The 17126-nt window shown below is 43.9% G+C and overlaps 1 protein-coding gene across 4 annotated transcripts in view; it reads right to left on the reverse strand.

Annotated features, from left to right (window-relative positions):
• Positions 1-633: 633 nt before the first annotated feature.
• The window catches only part of gse1b (Gse1 coiled-coil protein b), a 188122-nt gene continuing 171629 nt past the window's right edge, over positions 634-17126 (reverse strand). For all 4 annotated transcript variants that reach the window (XM_046031919.1, XM_046031918.1, XM_046031920.1 and 1 more), the window contains exons 6-18: positions 14635-14801; positions 14291-14491; positions 12610-12777; positions 12105-12472; positions 11341-11671; positions 9265-9905; positions 9005-9117; positions 8606-8882; positions 7421-7534; positions 6852-7226; positions 5717-6058; positions 5048-5151; positions 634-3323 (exon numbers count right to left, since the gene is read on the reverse strand). In XM_046031919.1, coding sequence (XP_045887875.1) covers positions 3183-3323; positions 5048-5151; positions 5717-6058; positions 6852-7226; positions 7421-7534; positions 8606-8882; positions 9005-9117; positions 9265-9905; positions 11341-11671; positions 12105-12472; positions 12610-12777; positions 14291-14491; positions 14635-14801 — 3342 coding nt within the window. In that variant the 3' untranslated portion in view covers positions 634-3182. The remainder of the gene's footprint in view (positions 3324-5047; positions 5152-5716; positions 6059-6851; positions 7227-7420; positions 7535-8605; positions 8883-9004; positions 9118-9264; positions 9906-11340; positions 11672-12104; positions 12473-12609; positions 12778-14290; positions 14492-14634; positions 14802-17126) is intronic.

Consider the following 17126-nt stretch of genomic DNA (forward strand, 5'->3'; position numbering starts at 1 on the left):
GGCTCCCTCTGATCATTGGTACCCATCTACTGATCATCAGTGATATTGGTGAGGTGAGGTGCCTGTGCAGAGCCCAAAGGATACTAAAGGACAGTACCCGCCACAGCCTGTTCACCCTGTTGCCTTCTGGGAAGAGATATAGGGGTTTCTGCTGCTGCACCACCACACTGCAGAGCAATTTTCTCCCCAAGCTGTCAGACATTTAAACTCAAATTCATCCTCAGCACTGTTCCATTAAATACAGTTTATTTCCCATGACCATTACTTTTGTTTTACTGTATATCATTAGTTACAAATTAAATTTCACTTCACAACCTGTTCTAGAGTGACAAATAAACCTACCATCTACTTCAAAATTTTGTTCTGTATGTATAAAAATCTAATTTATGTCCTTGTGGAGACATTTGGCCTGTACTTGACCCATCTTAAATATTTTACAGCAGTGAGGAACTGCAGCTCAGCGTACCAGCACAAACTCCAGTTCTTAAATGCATGTCTTGTAGGGTGGAAGTAACCCCACATTACAAGATTGGTTGGAGTAATGACTTTTTTTTTTTTTTAAATACATGAATGTATGTAATTTTAGTGTTCTACTCTCCCATGAAATTGCCCACAAACAGACAAAGGTGGATATTTAACATTTTGGAATATTTTATTTTCTTTTTTGTCTGAAATCACAGCCATATATTCATAAATACCTAATTACTACATTCAACAAAGAATATATTACATTACAATGAATTCAAACAAGTACATTTTAAAAACAGGATTTCACAGCATCTAGACATCCTCCACTGAGTAATGGGGCTATTGCATGGGTGTGCGTGGGTTGGAGATAGGGAGGCTGGGTAAGGGGCTCACCACACTGCACCTTCCTCCCCAGCTCATTGGCAGCTTACCTCAGCATGCCTACTCCCTCATTAACTGATAGGCTGCACTCCTAGCTCTCTTCTGCTCTGTAAAAAATAACAGACTACACCCTGTATCCACCTGATCCTCTGAACTGGCTTTGGGCCTCATTAAAAAAAATGTCAGATGATTAAATTGATTCTCGGTGATACATTTAGATAAAGGAATTCTGTGTCAGTTCTTGACATGCACATTTTTGAGAGGTGTGAGACAAACTGTAGACGCTTAAAAGTAAAATGTAAGGTCCCTGATCACTGATGTTCTGTGTAGAATGTCCATCATATGGACTGCAACTCATTCACATGCTCCCAAATTCTTGAGGCACTTGTAATTAATATACTGTATGTAAGGGTATGCATGTAAATTTTATTTTTACAAATTAACTTCATGCACATTTTCAAAGTTTTACATTTTTTACTTTGAAATACTGAAATTCCCCACCCTTTTCAAACCAACCATCCCACAATTATCTATACACCTCGTTGATGGTCTTTAGGCTGAGCTGAGGCAACATGAGACATTTAGTCTGTGTAAAACGTGGCTGAATCTCAGGGCAGAGCTGACAACAAGGATGAAGGTCAGGCAGAGGTTGTAAAGAGGTTTGAGGCTAGGTAAATCAAACTTATCTGATTTTTATGTGTACTAAGAAATGCCCAGTTTGAATCAATTTTTTGTGTGATTTCCGGTCTGTTATTTATCAGATGTTGGCAACTTTGGATAGTGAGGGTCTTAAAAATGGGTAAATGCAATAAGGAAATGAGTTGGGGTCAAAGGTATTAAGCTGAGGAAGATGGCCATTGTGGTTTGAATGTTTGGCTAACTAATTGCAACTCAATTTGAAATTAAGAATCCAAAATGCTACCGTTTTCATTTTGGCACTAGGTCCTTTCATGGCTGCTGATAAAGGCTTGATCTTGTAAGGCATAACTTAATGCAAACCGTCATATTGTTTGAGTCCAATGCTATTTTAATGTCATGCAAAGTGAAGCGAAAGGTCCAATGGTAGGATAAAGCATCAAGAACCAGTTTCCTCAGCTGGCTGCTTAAGAGACTCTTCATGTCTTTCCAAAGTAAATCAAGTATGTCAAGTGACCAAAGTAAAAAAAATAAAATAATAATAATTCTGTCACTGTGGGTCTCAACTCAACAAGTTTCTGTATGAGAACATCACAAGCTAACTAGTAATGCTAGCAGCAGTGAATCTGAGCAGAGGAGCTGTTGAAATGGGCATTAAAACAGAGACACATGTTACTGTGAAGGGAGGGGGATGAGAGGGCAGGAGCCATGTCTCACGACCTCGAAGTAAGCTTTGCTGAGCTCAGATGCCAGATGAGGTGTTCTCTCTCACACTGTTAAATGTCTCTAAACGAGCTGTTCTGGCCAGCAGCAGTACAAACACTAAAAGCAAGGCTTTCTTTTCCAACCCAAAAAAGCATAAACATATAAAAATGGCAGGCTTTTTCTTTTAAAAGAACAATGATTAAAGTAATAAAAACATACAAAATTCTTTTAAGTCTTCATATTATATACAATACAAGGCTGAAGCACCTTTTAAAATTCTTATTCTCAAATTTTCTATTTCGAAATAAAACATTTCCTTTATTCTTTTCCAAAAATGTGCATTTTCTAAGTTCTTCCCTAATTTGAACAGTTCTTTGTTGTAACACAGTACCAACCAGGTAGTTCTTCAGCTTTTATTCTTAAGTGCATTTCCAGTTCAAAAGCTCATGTGGCCACTGTGATAAAATCAGTCCCAACTGGCCAGAAGCCTTTGGAGCGTTCAAGTCTCTAGACGATACCCCCTCCTGGGGTAGCTGCTCCCTCATTGGCAGGATTGTCTGTGTAGCTGTGGCGGTGAGGGATGCAGGGACTGAATAATAGAGCAGCAGGGACTGAAGACTGTGTGGAAAGCAGGTGCATGTGTGTGTATATGTGTGTTTGTGTGTGTGTGTTGATCTTCAGGTACTCCAGCCTCAAACTCTCGCTCATCTCGGGGTTGGCTACATTGGCACACGTTAGTGGCTCGTGGCACAGTCCCTGGCTGGCCACAATCCAAAGACTGCCTGTCCTTCACTGAATGGTCCTGTATCACCCATGTATCCATTCACTCCATCCATCCATCCATTCATTCATTCATTCATCTATCTTATCTAGCCAGCCATATTCTCCTCCATGGAGCCATGTGGATCAGGCCATGAAAAATAAACTCTGGGTGTCAGTCTGAAAGGGGAGGTGGCCGGCGCCTGGGGGCCCATCAGGTCGCCGTGTCGGGGTCACCTGGGAGGGTAGCCTTTGTAATGGCCGCCTCTCGGCCAGTGTGTCTGTGGCAGCGTCAAACACTTCCTGAAGTGCTCCAGCTCTGCTTGTAGCTTCTCCCTTTCCACTGCCAGCTTCTGTCTCTGGGACATCAGCTCCTACGTGACCAGGGTAGCAGAGAGGGAAGACAGAAAATATACAGTTAACATTTGGAAGCCTAAATTTTAAAGATCATAGAGGTAGACATCTGATTCATACTCTGTACCCAACACTTGTGGGTTTAGACATTATGACTGGGATGAAACCTCCCTTTATCATGAAACCATTATTGACTTTAATTAGCAGTTTATATGGCACCTGCTCCTGTACGTGGCCATGTATTTCTTGGCAGAGCATCTTGCAGTCATAGTACTGACTGTGTTGACGTGATTTTTGAAACTGCTTCTCTTGCCACATTATAGGTGTTTGCAGGTTTTGGCTTGCAATTTATGCACTGAATATTTGGCATTTTTAAACTCTGCTAGCTCCCTCATGCTGCTTCTGAAACCTGCATGGCAAATATGTATTTAAATGAATGATTTACAAGTATAGTTGCCTGTTTCATTTAGGGATGCACCAAATGTTCGGCCACCAAAATTAAACAGGCGAAAATAGCAACAAAAAAAAACCTTTTTGGTGTCTGAGAAAGACGCAAAAATTGCCGTTTGCAGACACTGTTCTTCTGAATTGTCTCCTAGCACATCCACTCCATCTGTGGCTGACTTCTTAGAAAAGGCAACAACGGTCTGACCCACTTTGAGTGTTTCTTTAACTCATTTATGAGAAGGCAATTCAGCTAGCCGCACACATATTCAAGCCTTTATGGTAAATCCATTGAAAGGACCAGTGCGAGCTGAAAGGCAGGTTAGCGACTTTATCCTGCCAAGTGTTGCAGTATGAGAGTCCTACCTGAAGAGAGGCTATGAAGTCTTCATGTTGCGCGATACGAGAACCCCATACACCATTATTTAATAAATTGGGTCGGACTTGATGAATTTAGCGCGAGGATAGACATGTGACAACATCCGGTTTCAAAATAAGGTGTCTATACAGTATGGAAATAAGATTAATTGGATTATATTCACAGAAAGTATACACTGCAAAAACTAAAATCTAAGTAAGATTAATTATCTTAATTAAAGGCAAAATATACTTTTTTTTTGTCTAAAAAGATATTCCTTGTTACCAGGCAGCTTTTATGTAAAAGAATTTCACTTGTTTCAAGTTTTTTTGTCCTTAAGTAGCAATATTCTTGTTCTGTTGGCAGATAATTTTGCTTATTTTGAGTAATATTTCCCCCATTTTAATGCTTTTTCCCCTTGTTTTTGAGAGCTCACTTTTTGCAGTGTAAAACATATTAGAGGTGTCCATTATAAGTAAATGGACACATGTAATTTACTTTACCGGACCCTCTCAGGCCTCAGACCCACCCACCATAGTCTGTCCAAATCCTGTGGGAAACACTGAGTAAAAAGCACATTTTGACTATTTAATTTATGCAATGGTAAAAAAAGCAAAATAAATGGAAAAAATGTGAATGTACTTGTTTGGTAGTCAGCAAATTTATTATTTATTATATTCGGTTTCGGCTTCGGCCAAGAATTTTCATTTCGGTGCATCCCTAGTTTCATTGTTATCTATTTAGCTTGCTTAGTAGTAGTGTGGGTTTTCAAACATTTTGTCCACCCTGTGTACATACTGTGTATAGTGGGAAGAACAATAAAATATATATGTATGGAAATGGAAGAGAAATAGGTAGGTATAGAAGTAGGTATTGATGAACTTGAGCTTAGCGATGATGCTAGAATGCACACTTAACAGCAGCGGTGTGTGTGCGTCTTACCCCCATGCTATGAGACAGCTGCTCAGCAGTTAGACTGAGGTTGTAGTTCTGAGCTTCTAGTCTTCGACACTGGTTCTGCAACACGTGTCGCTCCAAAGTTTGCTCTATAGGACAAGAGCGAATCAGAGAAAATGGTGTAGAGAAACAGAGAAGTTTAGTAAAAAAAAATTATGCCTCCTTACAGAATCATGTGCCATCTAAACAACAGCTGCTACAAGGCTGATTTTCCACAAGCAACTACCACGGAGAAATAAACATTTCTTCAGATGCATATGTCTTCGTGTTTAAAGGCAATAAAATACACTAGTGAAAATGTGTGTTTCAAAAGGCTTGGATTGATCAGATGTTGACTGATTTGCTGGTACCAATCCTGATTACACATTTGTTTGCATAAAACTGAAGGGTGTAGAGGCAGGATGAATACCACCCTCTAGCGACGAGAGAACGCTACAAGAACTATTTGACTTCAGCCACCGAACAGTATGTGATTGCGCAACTACTGCTTTAAGATGAAACATTTGATCTCAAAATACAGTGTATCCAGGAATAAAGGGAAATGCAAAATTATAAACCTATACAATAAGATATCGGTGGCTTTTACAGAGGTACGGGCCACATAACCAGTGAGAGCAGCAGTTTAATCGCTGCATGTTCGGTGTGACTGCTTACCTTCAATATATTCCTGATAAGCTTCAAATATTGATTCAATCCCCTGCCACCTGGAAGCAGGAGCCTCTTCTTCCTCCTCATCCTCTTCCTCTTCAGAGTCCTCCGGACCAGACAACTCTTCCCTCGTCCCTGAGGCCTCCGGGTGTAGGGCTACAGAGAAGTGCTGCCCGTTGGGCTGAGGGTGAGAATGTGACAGTGGATGGGGAAATGAATGTGCATTTGAGTGAGACTGTGAATGCGGCTGCTGCGGTGGCCGGCCAGGCATGCTCTGAAGCTCTGGAATGTTGTAGTGAACAGACGACTCCTGGAGGTGAGACGACTCCGACATCCCCGTGGCTCCACCTAAGGGACAAGAGGGAGGGAGAGGGTTGTCACATTTCATCAGTTTGTTTTTTCATTTTAATAGCAGTGACAGGATTAGTCGATTAATCTGAGAATACAAATAATGATTATTTCCATTATTGGTTAATCTGCTGATAAGTGTCTCTTATCCTTTGGTCAATAAAGTATCAGAAAATAGTAAAAAAAAATATCCATCCATCCATCGTCAACCACTTCTCCTGTGTACAGGGTCGCTGGAGTAAAAAAAGATCTATCACAATTTCACAGAGCCCAAGGTGACATCTTCAATTTGTTAGTCTTGTCGAACAAACCGTCTAAAATCCAAAGATATTCAATTTACTGTCAAATAAGCCCAAGAAAAGAAGAAAATATTCACATTTGAAGCAGTGATTCTTTGGCAAAACAACTAAAACGATCAATATGTCAGTGGACCAATCATTTAAACTCAACAAAAAAATTATCTGTTGATAATAGATTACCATCAATTTAATTCATTCATGCAATAATACCAAACATTTGCTGTTTTGAGTTTTCTCAGAAGTGCAGATTTGCTGCTTTTTATGTTTTGGACTGTTGGTTGTAGAAAGCATCCAATTTGAAGACATCATCCTGGGCTCTGGGAAATTGTGATGGCCATTTTTCACTATTGCCTGATATTCTTTGACTAAATAATTAATTGATTAACTGGAAACATGGTCCTGGGTGACCTGTAGACTGTACCTCAGTCTTGCTGCTGAAAGGTGATGTCCCTAGTCGGAGACAAATCTCTACCACCGAGGTTTGTGCCGCTTACCTTTGTGTTTCTGCAGAGCCTTCTGGGTGGACTGAAGCACAGATTCGTGGAACTGCTGGGCAAATTCCTCCGGAGTGAAGCTGTCCCAGGGTTTGGTGCGTCCATTGACGCTGTGATGGCCCTCTTTAGCCTGCAGGGTGTGTGGGGGCCGCAGGCTGTTCAGCAGGCTGGAGCTCCTCTTAGCTATCGGTCCCTCACTGGTCCCCCGGGCCTTGTCTGGGTAGACAGCTGGAGAAGGGGGTTCCTTTGGTCTTAATGTGTCCCCAATGGGTTTTGGATGGCCATTGGGCGACGCTGGGCAATGTGAGGAGGGGCTCTGTGGTCTGACACTGTGGTGGTCTTCTGATTCAGAGGGAGGCTGGGGAAATGCAGAATCTGCAATAATTTGAACATGTGTTAGTCATGATGAGGTCAAGATCCAATTTACTACAGATGGAACGTTGCAATTAGAAAGTGTAGTTATTTTAAATGCATCTCCCATCCAGATGCGTTTACAAATGATCAAATACCACTTCAACTTGATATTTCAGGGATGAGAAAGTTCGTATGTTAATTAGCATGTGTCTCACCAGAGATCTGTGCTGAAGGGCTCTTACACAGCGGATGAGGGGCATGTCTGATGGTATCCAAGGTTACGCTCTTTTCCTTAATGGCCTGAAGCAGCTCCACCACCCTTTCATTATCTAAGAGACAGAGAAAAAAACACAACATGTAAATCTTAGCAGCATTTGTCCTTTTTCATTTTCATAAGGACCTATTTCTCCTAGTGACAGTAAATCAAGAGGATTAGACTAGGATCACTGTAAGCCCACTGCTGCCACTCCCAATGCCTCGTCTGTGTGTGTGTGTGTGTCTCTGTCTGTCTGTCTGTCTGTCTGTCTGTCTGTCTGTCTGTCTGTCTGTCTGTCTGTCTGTCTGTCTGTCTGTCTGTCTGTGTGTGTAACTGCACGAGTCTGCAAACAGAACCTTTTTAACTAGGGCAAGGTAAAGTATTACATTATGCATACACTGTTTGATATATGCTGCACTTAATAAAGGGGTTTGAGGTTGACATGTTCATTTTTTGACCCCCTTTATGATTTCCTCCAAGGCTCGAGTCAACATGTTAATGAGAACACAGTGCATGTAAAGCAGTCAGAGCTCAGCTGAAGTGAAGCGTCAGCAAGCTGTAGAGCCGACTGAGAATGACTACAACTTTCTAAAAGCTAAATGAGCACGCAATCGGTCTTCTTCCTTACTCCGCTGAAATGAGATGTCAAAGAGAAGAGACATGATATGAGTAATGGCTGGGGATGTTTGTATGGCATACAAAGAGCACTGGGTCAGCTCGGTTTCTGACTTGCTTGCTGAAGCAAAGTGATGTGTGCTCTGCTATGCCTTGAGGTAATGTTCAAGTATTTATCAATGCCCATAAAAACTATTTCGTTCACTTAATTCTGATATTTTACCAATGAAGGCAATGGTGTTAGCTTCATGGGCACACCAATTCTTGACTTAAACAATAAGGGAGCCATGGTTTATTCAATTACAAATAGCTAAGAGGGATTGTTATGCACAGTTAAGTCTTTCACTAATTAATGTAGTTTTCGAAACACAATACTTACGCAAAACAGTGGGTAAGTAACACAAAAGACCTGTATTTAGAGTAAATGTTATACAGAATCCTCAATATTTATTTACCCCATGAATGTGTAGGATGGAGTACCTACTCCCTAGACTCGGCTTAATCTGTGTATTACTATAGATTCCCTTACCTCTCCTCTGCTGTATAGTGACATGGGACAGTCTGAACATGGTGAGGAACCGCTTCTTATCCTCCAGCTCTGGTGTTCGATCCATCTCCTCAGGGGTGAAGCGAGTGCTGAGTTGGGGAGGAGGAGGAGGAGGAGGAGGAGTGCGTTTTGAGTGCGAAACGGGTGGCGAGGGGCTGCGCTCCCTGAGCATCCTCCTCCTCTTCCTTCTCTTCTGCTGCACCAGCTCATCTCGCCGGCCCACCGTGGTCAGGCCAAACACTCCTAGGAAGTCCAATTTCTGTGCAGAGAGGACGAGGGGAAAAAAAGATTTCGGTGCAATGTTTTGTCATGAGTGCTTGTGTGTGCCTCCATCAAGGAAAGCACAGAAAGCTTATGCGTATGTATTGGCAGGTGTTTTACCTCTGTGGAGTCCTCCAGTTTGAGTGGGGGCTGCTCTGCCACTCTCCTGAGATGGGCTCTCACCTCCTCCTCATCACTCTCATCATATGAGTCATCCAGCTCATAGTAATAACCTGCAGCACACAAAGAGGCCATTACTACTGGCACCCCACTTTTTAAATCCTCTAATAAAGTTGACTGTTACATAAAACAAAATCTATAGTCTATGATGTTTCAAAGCGTGTTAGAGTGGACGGTATCAGGTGTAGTATGGCGAGTACCTTTCTCTCTAGCCTCCCTTCTCCTCTTCTCCTCCAGGTCCAGCTTGCTGACAGGCCTCCGGTGCAGTTGAAGGAACTCATCATAGATCAGCATTGTGTCTGGACCCGTCCCCAGTGTGGCTACCTGTCCCATCCCTGGCCCAGCAACCATTCCTAGCCCTTGTCCATGTCTACTGTGCCCCGGGTGTCCCTGGAGGCTCTTGAGTCCAGCATTGCTTTTCACAGCTCCCTCCAATTCATACTGGCTGGACAGGGACAGTGATGTCCTCTGCTGGCTAAAGAAGGACTGGGTGGATTTCTCTAGATCAGCAAGGAATGTGCTGGGCTCCGGCAGGCCCGGAGGACCTCTCAGTGGGGGATACTTCTCCATCGCTCCCCCTTCTCTCCTTCGCGCTCCATCCTCATATTTGGAGGGTCCTGGGGGTAGCCGACTGAGCTCATAGTGTCCAATCCCTGAGGGTTCGTGGTTACGTCTGGACTCTGAGGCTGTGTCTATAAGAGATGCAGGGTTCCACAGGGTGGTGGGAGGCGGAGGGTGTTCACGTGGTTGTTGAAGAGGTTTAGGCGAGATGAGTGGTGGAGGGGCGCCTAAGTGAGGGTTAAGGTCCCGGCTTCCTGGTTCATGATGATTTGGTATGGATCTGTAGAGATACAATGGAGCAGGAGTCGTCTTTATCTGTATCACTGAAATGAATAGTGTTTTCCAACCACTCGTGCAAAGCAGAGGCACACCACCATTGCCTATATGCCTTGCCTATTTCCCTTCATCCGTGTCAATATGTCTATGGGGTTGTGTGTCTGTGCAAAGCAGTGTTATCAAGCCCAGACAGAATAGCCCAGAGCAGAGTGAGGATGTGGCCAAGGCACACAATGTCCTCCAGATATACAGGCCTGGTTTTGATCCGTTAGGTCCTTGTAGTGTGGCACACACACACGCACACACACACTCTAAGGGAGAGAGCAAGCTACTGAGGAAGAGGCCAGGAGAAATGTTCTCCTGACAGATAGGCAGGCAGAGGAGAGAAGACTGAAATAGGGAGGGTAAGGAGAACGACAGATTGTTAGAAAGGGAATTATACTGAATGATGTGAGAGAGGGAATAAGAATATATAACAAGGGTGGGAACCAGGAAGAGAGTCTTGAAAAGGAATAATGGTATTGCTGTGGGAAAAAATGGCAACAGTGAGAAAGAGAGAAAGGCAGATGGCTGATGGACACTGTCTCCAGCATCTTTCCAAATCAAATCTGGCAGGAGTGCACACTGCATGACCAGTCAAATTATCTATGCCTCCTGTTTGTGTTTGCATTTCTGTGTGAGTGTGTTTGTTTGTGTGTGTGTGTGTGAGTAAATGTGCGTGTTATCTGCAATCTGCAGCCTGTGAGCTGTGATTCTGCGATTATACCGTAGGGTTACTGATAGCAGACATGTGTATATCTCCTGTCCAGTTGGGCATTAACCACAACCTTACTTCTGAATCACACACCACAACATGAATACAGGCACAGTAACAAAGGAGGGTAAGTAGGGGGCTTACACTGTGCAAGGTTGAGAGGATTAGTTGAGAATTAGCCTTTGTGTATCTTAGCTGTCCCGCTCGCTGCCTGTTTGAAACCCCTACCCATGACTCATGAAACAGCAGTAATCAGGACCCCACTTTACACCCTACATCAACACCTAAACATAGCTGACCGTTTGCCTACATGTCAGGCCTGGAAGGAAGCACGGACAGAAATAGAGTAGACGTGATGCTTCTGACAGGGTTTATCTTTTTTTCCAGCCCTGATTGAAAACAAACTTCTAAAGCCTTCCAGCTTCAGAGGCTTCAAAACACAGGCACAACTGTTTCTATCAGCCTAGCAGAGACAGACAGCCAAGCACCCCAAAACAGCGTTTGCATGAGACCCCAGAACTGCTCGTCTCTATCAGACAGCATGGGGAAAACAACTCTGCATTCGCTAAGCCTTGTCGGAATAAATACTGCCATGACATGTGGTTAAAAAATGTAAGTGGTTTTGAAATTTCTGCACATGTTGAGCTGGACTGCAATGAGTTTAGCCTTGTGAGAGTTCCCTCACCTGTGTGAGTCTGTCCTGGGATCCGGTGTATCACCTGGCCGGCCCAAGTCCAGGTGTTGCTCCAGAACCTGCTGGCGGAATTCAGACACCTGGTACTGTCGATCCTCTTTCTCCTGCCTCAGCTTGCGTTGCCGCGCTAACCACCTCTCCTCCTCATTGTTCCTCGGAGCGAGCATTGCGGCCGACAGGCCCGTCCCTACACCGCTGGGCCCCATGTAGAGTCCGTGGCCTGAAATTAGACCAGGGATTGGATGATGGGATTGGACCATTGAAGAGTGGAGTCCTGGTGGGACTGGTTTGGGAGCTGGAGGGGCAGGCTCTTTGGTTTTATCTGTGGAGTGAGAAAGGTCAGTGTAAACATTTTTATATTAGGGCTGCTACTAATGATTATTTTCATTTATTTTTAAAGGTCAGATGTTCAGATACTGATTATTGTCATTTGACAGTTATCTTCTCAATAATTCAATTATTAATTTGGTCTAAAAAATTACTTGTTTTGTCTGACCAACAGTCCAAAACCCCAAAATATTCTGTTTACTATCATAGAAGAGTGAGAAAACCAGAAAATCTCCATGTTTGAGAAGAACCACTGAGGTTTTAAGCACATAGCTTAAAAAACAATTAACTGATTATTATCAAATTATTGTTCTTTCAATCAACTCATTGTTTCAGCTCTAGTTGTTATAAAGTGTTTATAGGGACAAGTGTTTACAAGCCGTATGATTGTAGCTTAAGGAAGCAACAGGGGCAGCACTGACACATACCTGCCCGGTTAGGGGTGAGTCTCTCAGGCTTGGTCCGGTCCTCCTGTCCCCTCATGGCATGGAGCTCAGCCAGATAGTGGCTCTCCATGGCCTTGGACTGCAGCTCCTTCTCCCTCAGTGCTCTCTCCTTCTGCCTCTCCAGTTCCTTCTCTCTTTCTCTCTCTTTCTCCCGTTCCCTCTCCCGCTCTCTTTCTCGCTCACGCTCCCTCTCCCTCTCCCTCTCCAGCTCCTTCTCTCGCTCTCTCTCCCGCTCTCGCTCTCTCTCCCGCTCCTTCTCTCGCTCCACCTCACGCTCCCTTTCTTTTTCGCGCTCGCGTTCTCGTTCGCGCTCCCTCTCTCTCTGCCGCAGCTCATCCTCCAGCTGAAGCCTAAAAAGCAAAGTGGATGGGAAAACAGAAGTAGAAAGAAAATGAAAATGTGAAATTAGAAAGGACAACCCACAATCACTGCGGAGACCCACATTGTTTATGTGACTGCATGTATGCGTGAATTAATGGGACTTTACCTCTCAGACTGCAGTGCTGACAGTGAAGGGTGTGTGAAGTCTCCAGGGTAGCGGACCCCTGGTAGGTGCATGTGAACAGCAGAGGGATGGATGGGGGGTAAAGCTCCCCCTGCTGGCAGCTGATAGAAAGGTGACCTCAAAGCAGAGAGGCAGAACGGGTCATCCATCCTGGGAGAGAAGAATTCCAATTAAAAAAAAAAGACAAGAAAGAAAAAGAAGAGTCAGTCTCCCAGTGTGACAGTGCAGCATTCACTTTCATTAACCTGTGTGCCTCCATCTCTCAAAGAAGTGACATCACAGGGTTCTCCATTTTTCAAGAAAGCCGCAGAGTCTGTCAGCTAACTTCAATCACGACAGCAGCTAGCAAGAGACTGTGCAGTGTGTTGATTCACAACTCTGTGTTTTTGTGTATGTGTGGGACATCAACTGCTCATCCCCTCATTAAATCCATTACAGCGCAGTGTGTGATGGGTGCTGCAGTGCTCTGATCTTACTGGGTTGACAGACCAGGGGCACGCAGCCTGTGTAATAGCTCAAAGCAAGGAGGGTCAAAGAGTCCACATGATCATAACGTAGTATACATTAAATATCAATGTATTTCAACAAATATTGCACAAATCTGGTGTTTTCTCTGGGTGATCACTGGGCTGTCACACAAAACCAAATATTCATTATGGGAGGATTGATAACCACAGTGGTGGACAGGATACATCTTATCCCAGATGTTTAGACAGCTCAGGGATTCTTTCATTTCAGCAAAGCATGCATGACCAAGCTCAAGATATATAGAGTTAAGTGGCAAAACCAGCCGTGGCCCTCTTTCGTATGTTAATATTTTATTCAAAGGTTTAACCTAGCCTGGGTAAAGACAAGGAAAAAGGGTCTTGCTATTAACTGGCTTAGTAAAGGAAGCTTCAAAATGAATACAACGCCTTCATTAATAAAGCATACAGAGTTTTGTTTTGTACTGTGAATAATATTAGGGACCGGTAGACATTTTGGAAGACTATCACATAAATGCAGTGCTTTTCCTTGTTTTATGAAGAAATGCACTGCAATTTAGCAAGCAATAAAGCATCATTACAGCAGCCCTGAAGGTTGTAAATGGCATTACTGCAGCCTTTGGGAATATACAGTGTTGTATATCTATTTATAAATCAATCTCTTAAAAGCATTTTGACACAGCTGACCAGGATATTTTCAAGTAGGGCTTCTTAGCAGCAGCCTGTCAGATGATGCTCAGTATGTAAAGCTTTCATTTAGGACACCAATATGATAAACTCTTATTTGTTGCAAATAGATCCCGATGCTCAGTGCAAGAATGTAATTGTTATACTCTGTGACCCTTCTTCCTGTTCATGCTACTGTGAATTTGTTTATTTTGCATGTGCATTCTGTTACTTTGCTTTTTGTTAGCCTGGAACGTGATTTTTAAATACTATTTTTACGGCCATCCCTATTAGTTATGTCTCTCTAACGCTCAATGACATCTTACTGCCGGACATCAACAAAATATTTTACCTCTGGGAACATGAATTCAAGGTCAGCTATACACTAATGCATTTACTGCTGAGTCTAAGCAGCACAATTACTTAGTTCAGTCAAATGCACTGGTTTGCACAATTTCCTCTCAGAGGAAACGGGTGCCATGTCAACAGAACAAATTATTGGAGAGGCTTACCTGTATGGCGTGAAGGAAGGGTGGGGCATGTAGCTGGGATGGTAGTAGGCAGCTGCGGCAGCTGCAGTGGCGGGGTCCAGGCCCAAGGGCAAAGAGGGCATGCGGAGGGCATCCTCAGTTGTGGCATAGGGCCGGAAGCCACGGAGGTACTCTTCTGGTACATGACCAGGGGGCACTGCGTTCGGCAACTGTCTGGGTAGACTGAAAGTAAGAGGAGGGGTTAGGGGCACAAAAGCCATGGTTAGATTGATTTGTATTCACTATTGTGCACATATACAAACGTGTGCAAAAATTTCACCAAGAAACTCTAATGAAATCCAGAGAAACAGGCAGAGCTCACTCACTTGAGCGGCTGGAAACGGGAATCCTGCATGACAGCACCGGGGGTGAAACCAAAGGCATAGGGGGTTCCCAGGAGGTGGGCAGGGACTGAGGGGCCACCCTTTTCCTGGGGGAGGGTACCCTCTGCACCCAGACGTTCCCTGCTGGCCCCACGAGGCCCCGAGTCAGCCTGGAGAGAGGTACAGAGAGAGAGAGTCTTAGTCATTGTTCGTGAGGACCCTGTGACCGTCACGGTTGTCAGTGCTCATGGAGCCCATCCTGTGAGGGATGAGACGGGCAAAGAATAGGCCTGTTTATGGTGCATCAGCCTCCCTCACTCTCTCTTCCTACCTCAGGCGCTTTCTCACACAAAACACATCCCTCTAAAAAGACACAAATCAACATTCCTCTGAGGGGAATATATGGTAAAATGGAGGAAGCAGGCAGAGAGTGGTAAAATAAACCGCCTCACTGTTTTTCCTCTAATTGTAAACAAGACGATGTCATCCTTATGATCGCTGAGGTTGTGGTAATGATACATGTACAACAGCAGTCCTTCCACAGATGATAACTTTGATCTTGGAAAAGTGTGTGTGCGCACATAACTTACACACTAACATCTACAGGGTAGACAACAAAGTCCAAAAAGTAACATCCCTCTGCTTCTAGTTCTTCCCTCCTCTCTTTCACCTCCCTCCCTCCGTTTGGCAGCAAGCCTGGTCTCACTTATTCAATCCCACAACAAACACATATACACACTCAGCAGGCACATACACTGTTTCAGAGCTACAAAGACATCCTGCTGTGGGAGTGAGAGTGCATTTTCTGAAGCTTTGGTTTCCCTCTGCTTACAAATGCAATCGCAGAACAGAGACAAGTCAGTCATACAAGGAAACGGTTTATGGAGGGATATACAGTTGAGGAGGATTTTCACAGGTATGGTGGAACAGTTATCTCATCTTAAAGTTGGCAAGGGAACCACTAGAATGAATGGAAAGAGGGAAGAAAGGAAATTTAGAGTTGACGACACAGAAGAGGAGTGAGAGGAAAAGGCAGATCTTGCCCCACCAAATTAACCTCTGGGCTCCCTGGGATTAGAGAGAGACCCTACAGCAGCACTGTCTTCTCTCTCAACTACTGCCTGTGATAAAATAAATCCAATTTAGGGAATCATTACCTTCACGTTCTGTTCTGCAGCCACTGACCCAGGCTGACACTGATGTGCTAACATCCAATCTTAAATGCCTCTAATGTTTAGACTTCCCACATCCCCCTTTGCCCCCCTGCCCCTGCCAGTAGTTTAATGTTACTGTTTGTTCCTTGTTGCGCTTCACTAAACAGTAAGGCACTCTACACCCTCAAACCTCCCATCCCCATAAAGTCCCCACCCCGCTTCCATCCTTTCAATGCTTTATGAGCACAGGGAGAAGGTGGAAGTTCTCTCCCAATCATCAGCCAACTGGAAAATAGGCTCATATATGTCAAAGGAAGTTAATATCAGATAGTACAGCCACAAGATGCCAGGCTCTCTGGTTGCTCTTTGCTCCTTCTCCTTTTTCTGTATCCTTGAGCAACACTATTTATGATATTTGATGGGTGGCTATCTGGAAGTCTTAGTAAAAGCCTTCATCATCTTTGTGGCAGGCAAGCAGAAACACATTTATTCAAATTTAACCCACGTGAACTTGCAGATGAAGTCATGCAGTGTGTGTATTTGGTGACCTGCAGTTGGCATGAATCAAATGCAGGGTTGAATATATCCTGAACAATACACAAGAGTGTGTGTGTGTGTGTGTGTGTGTGTGTGTGTGTGTGTGTGTGTGTGTGTGTGTGTGTGTGTGTGTGTGAGATAGGGGCATGGTTTCATAATCATGGCTATGACTCAATTAAATTTCAATTGCCAGACACAGATTACCACTAAAATTGAATCAACTGTTCCTTTCTGACACATTTCACAGAAATCCCATAAGAGGATGGAGCAAAGATGCCTTTAAAACAACAAAATATGGTGGTGCAGCTGCACTCTGGTAATCAGCTGGCTTTTACAATTAATATTGTCACTGAAAACCTGCAAGTCCCTCTTCCATGTGAGATGGTCAACAAAGCGTAATGTAGAAACTTGTTTATTGCCTGAGTCCCTCTGTGTGTGTGCCTGTGCTAGCATGTGTGGATGCACGCCTTTAGAAAAACATGCAAAAGGTGTGGGTGCAACAGGTCAGCACCTTGAAAAAGCACACATATCACAAAGATAGAACCTTCCATCCCCATTAGAGAGACACCTTAGTCACTCAGGCACCTACACATCCAACCAGCCATCCCATTTTGACCTTTCACCCTGCACAAAAAAAATGCCCTCTATTCTCAAACACACACTGTTAACAGCATGCCTTATACACAGTACAGAGAACTGGCAAGCACTCAGACTCAAAGACAGATCCATTAACAGCCATCTTCCTCTGTGTGAGCCAGGCCCCTGTAACAACCCCCCCCCCCCCCCCCCAAGGGAGGGGGGGGG

Source organism: Micropterus dolomieu, linkage group LG20 (genome assembly GCF_021292245.1).
Source record: "Micropterus dolomieu isolate WLL.071019.BEF.003 ecotype Adirondacks linkage group LG20, ASM2129224v1, whole genome shotgun sequence".
NCBI lineage: Eukaryota > Metazoa > Chordata > Actinopteri > Centrarchiformes > Centrarchidae > Micropterus > Micropterus dolomieu.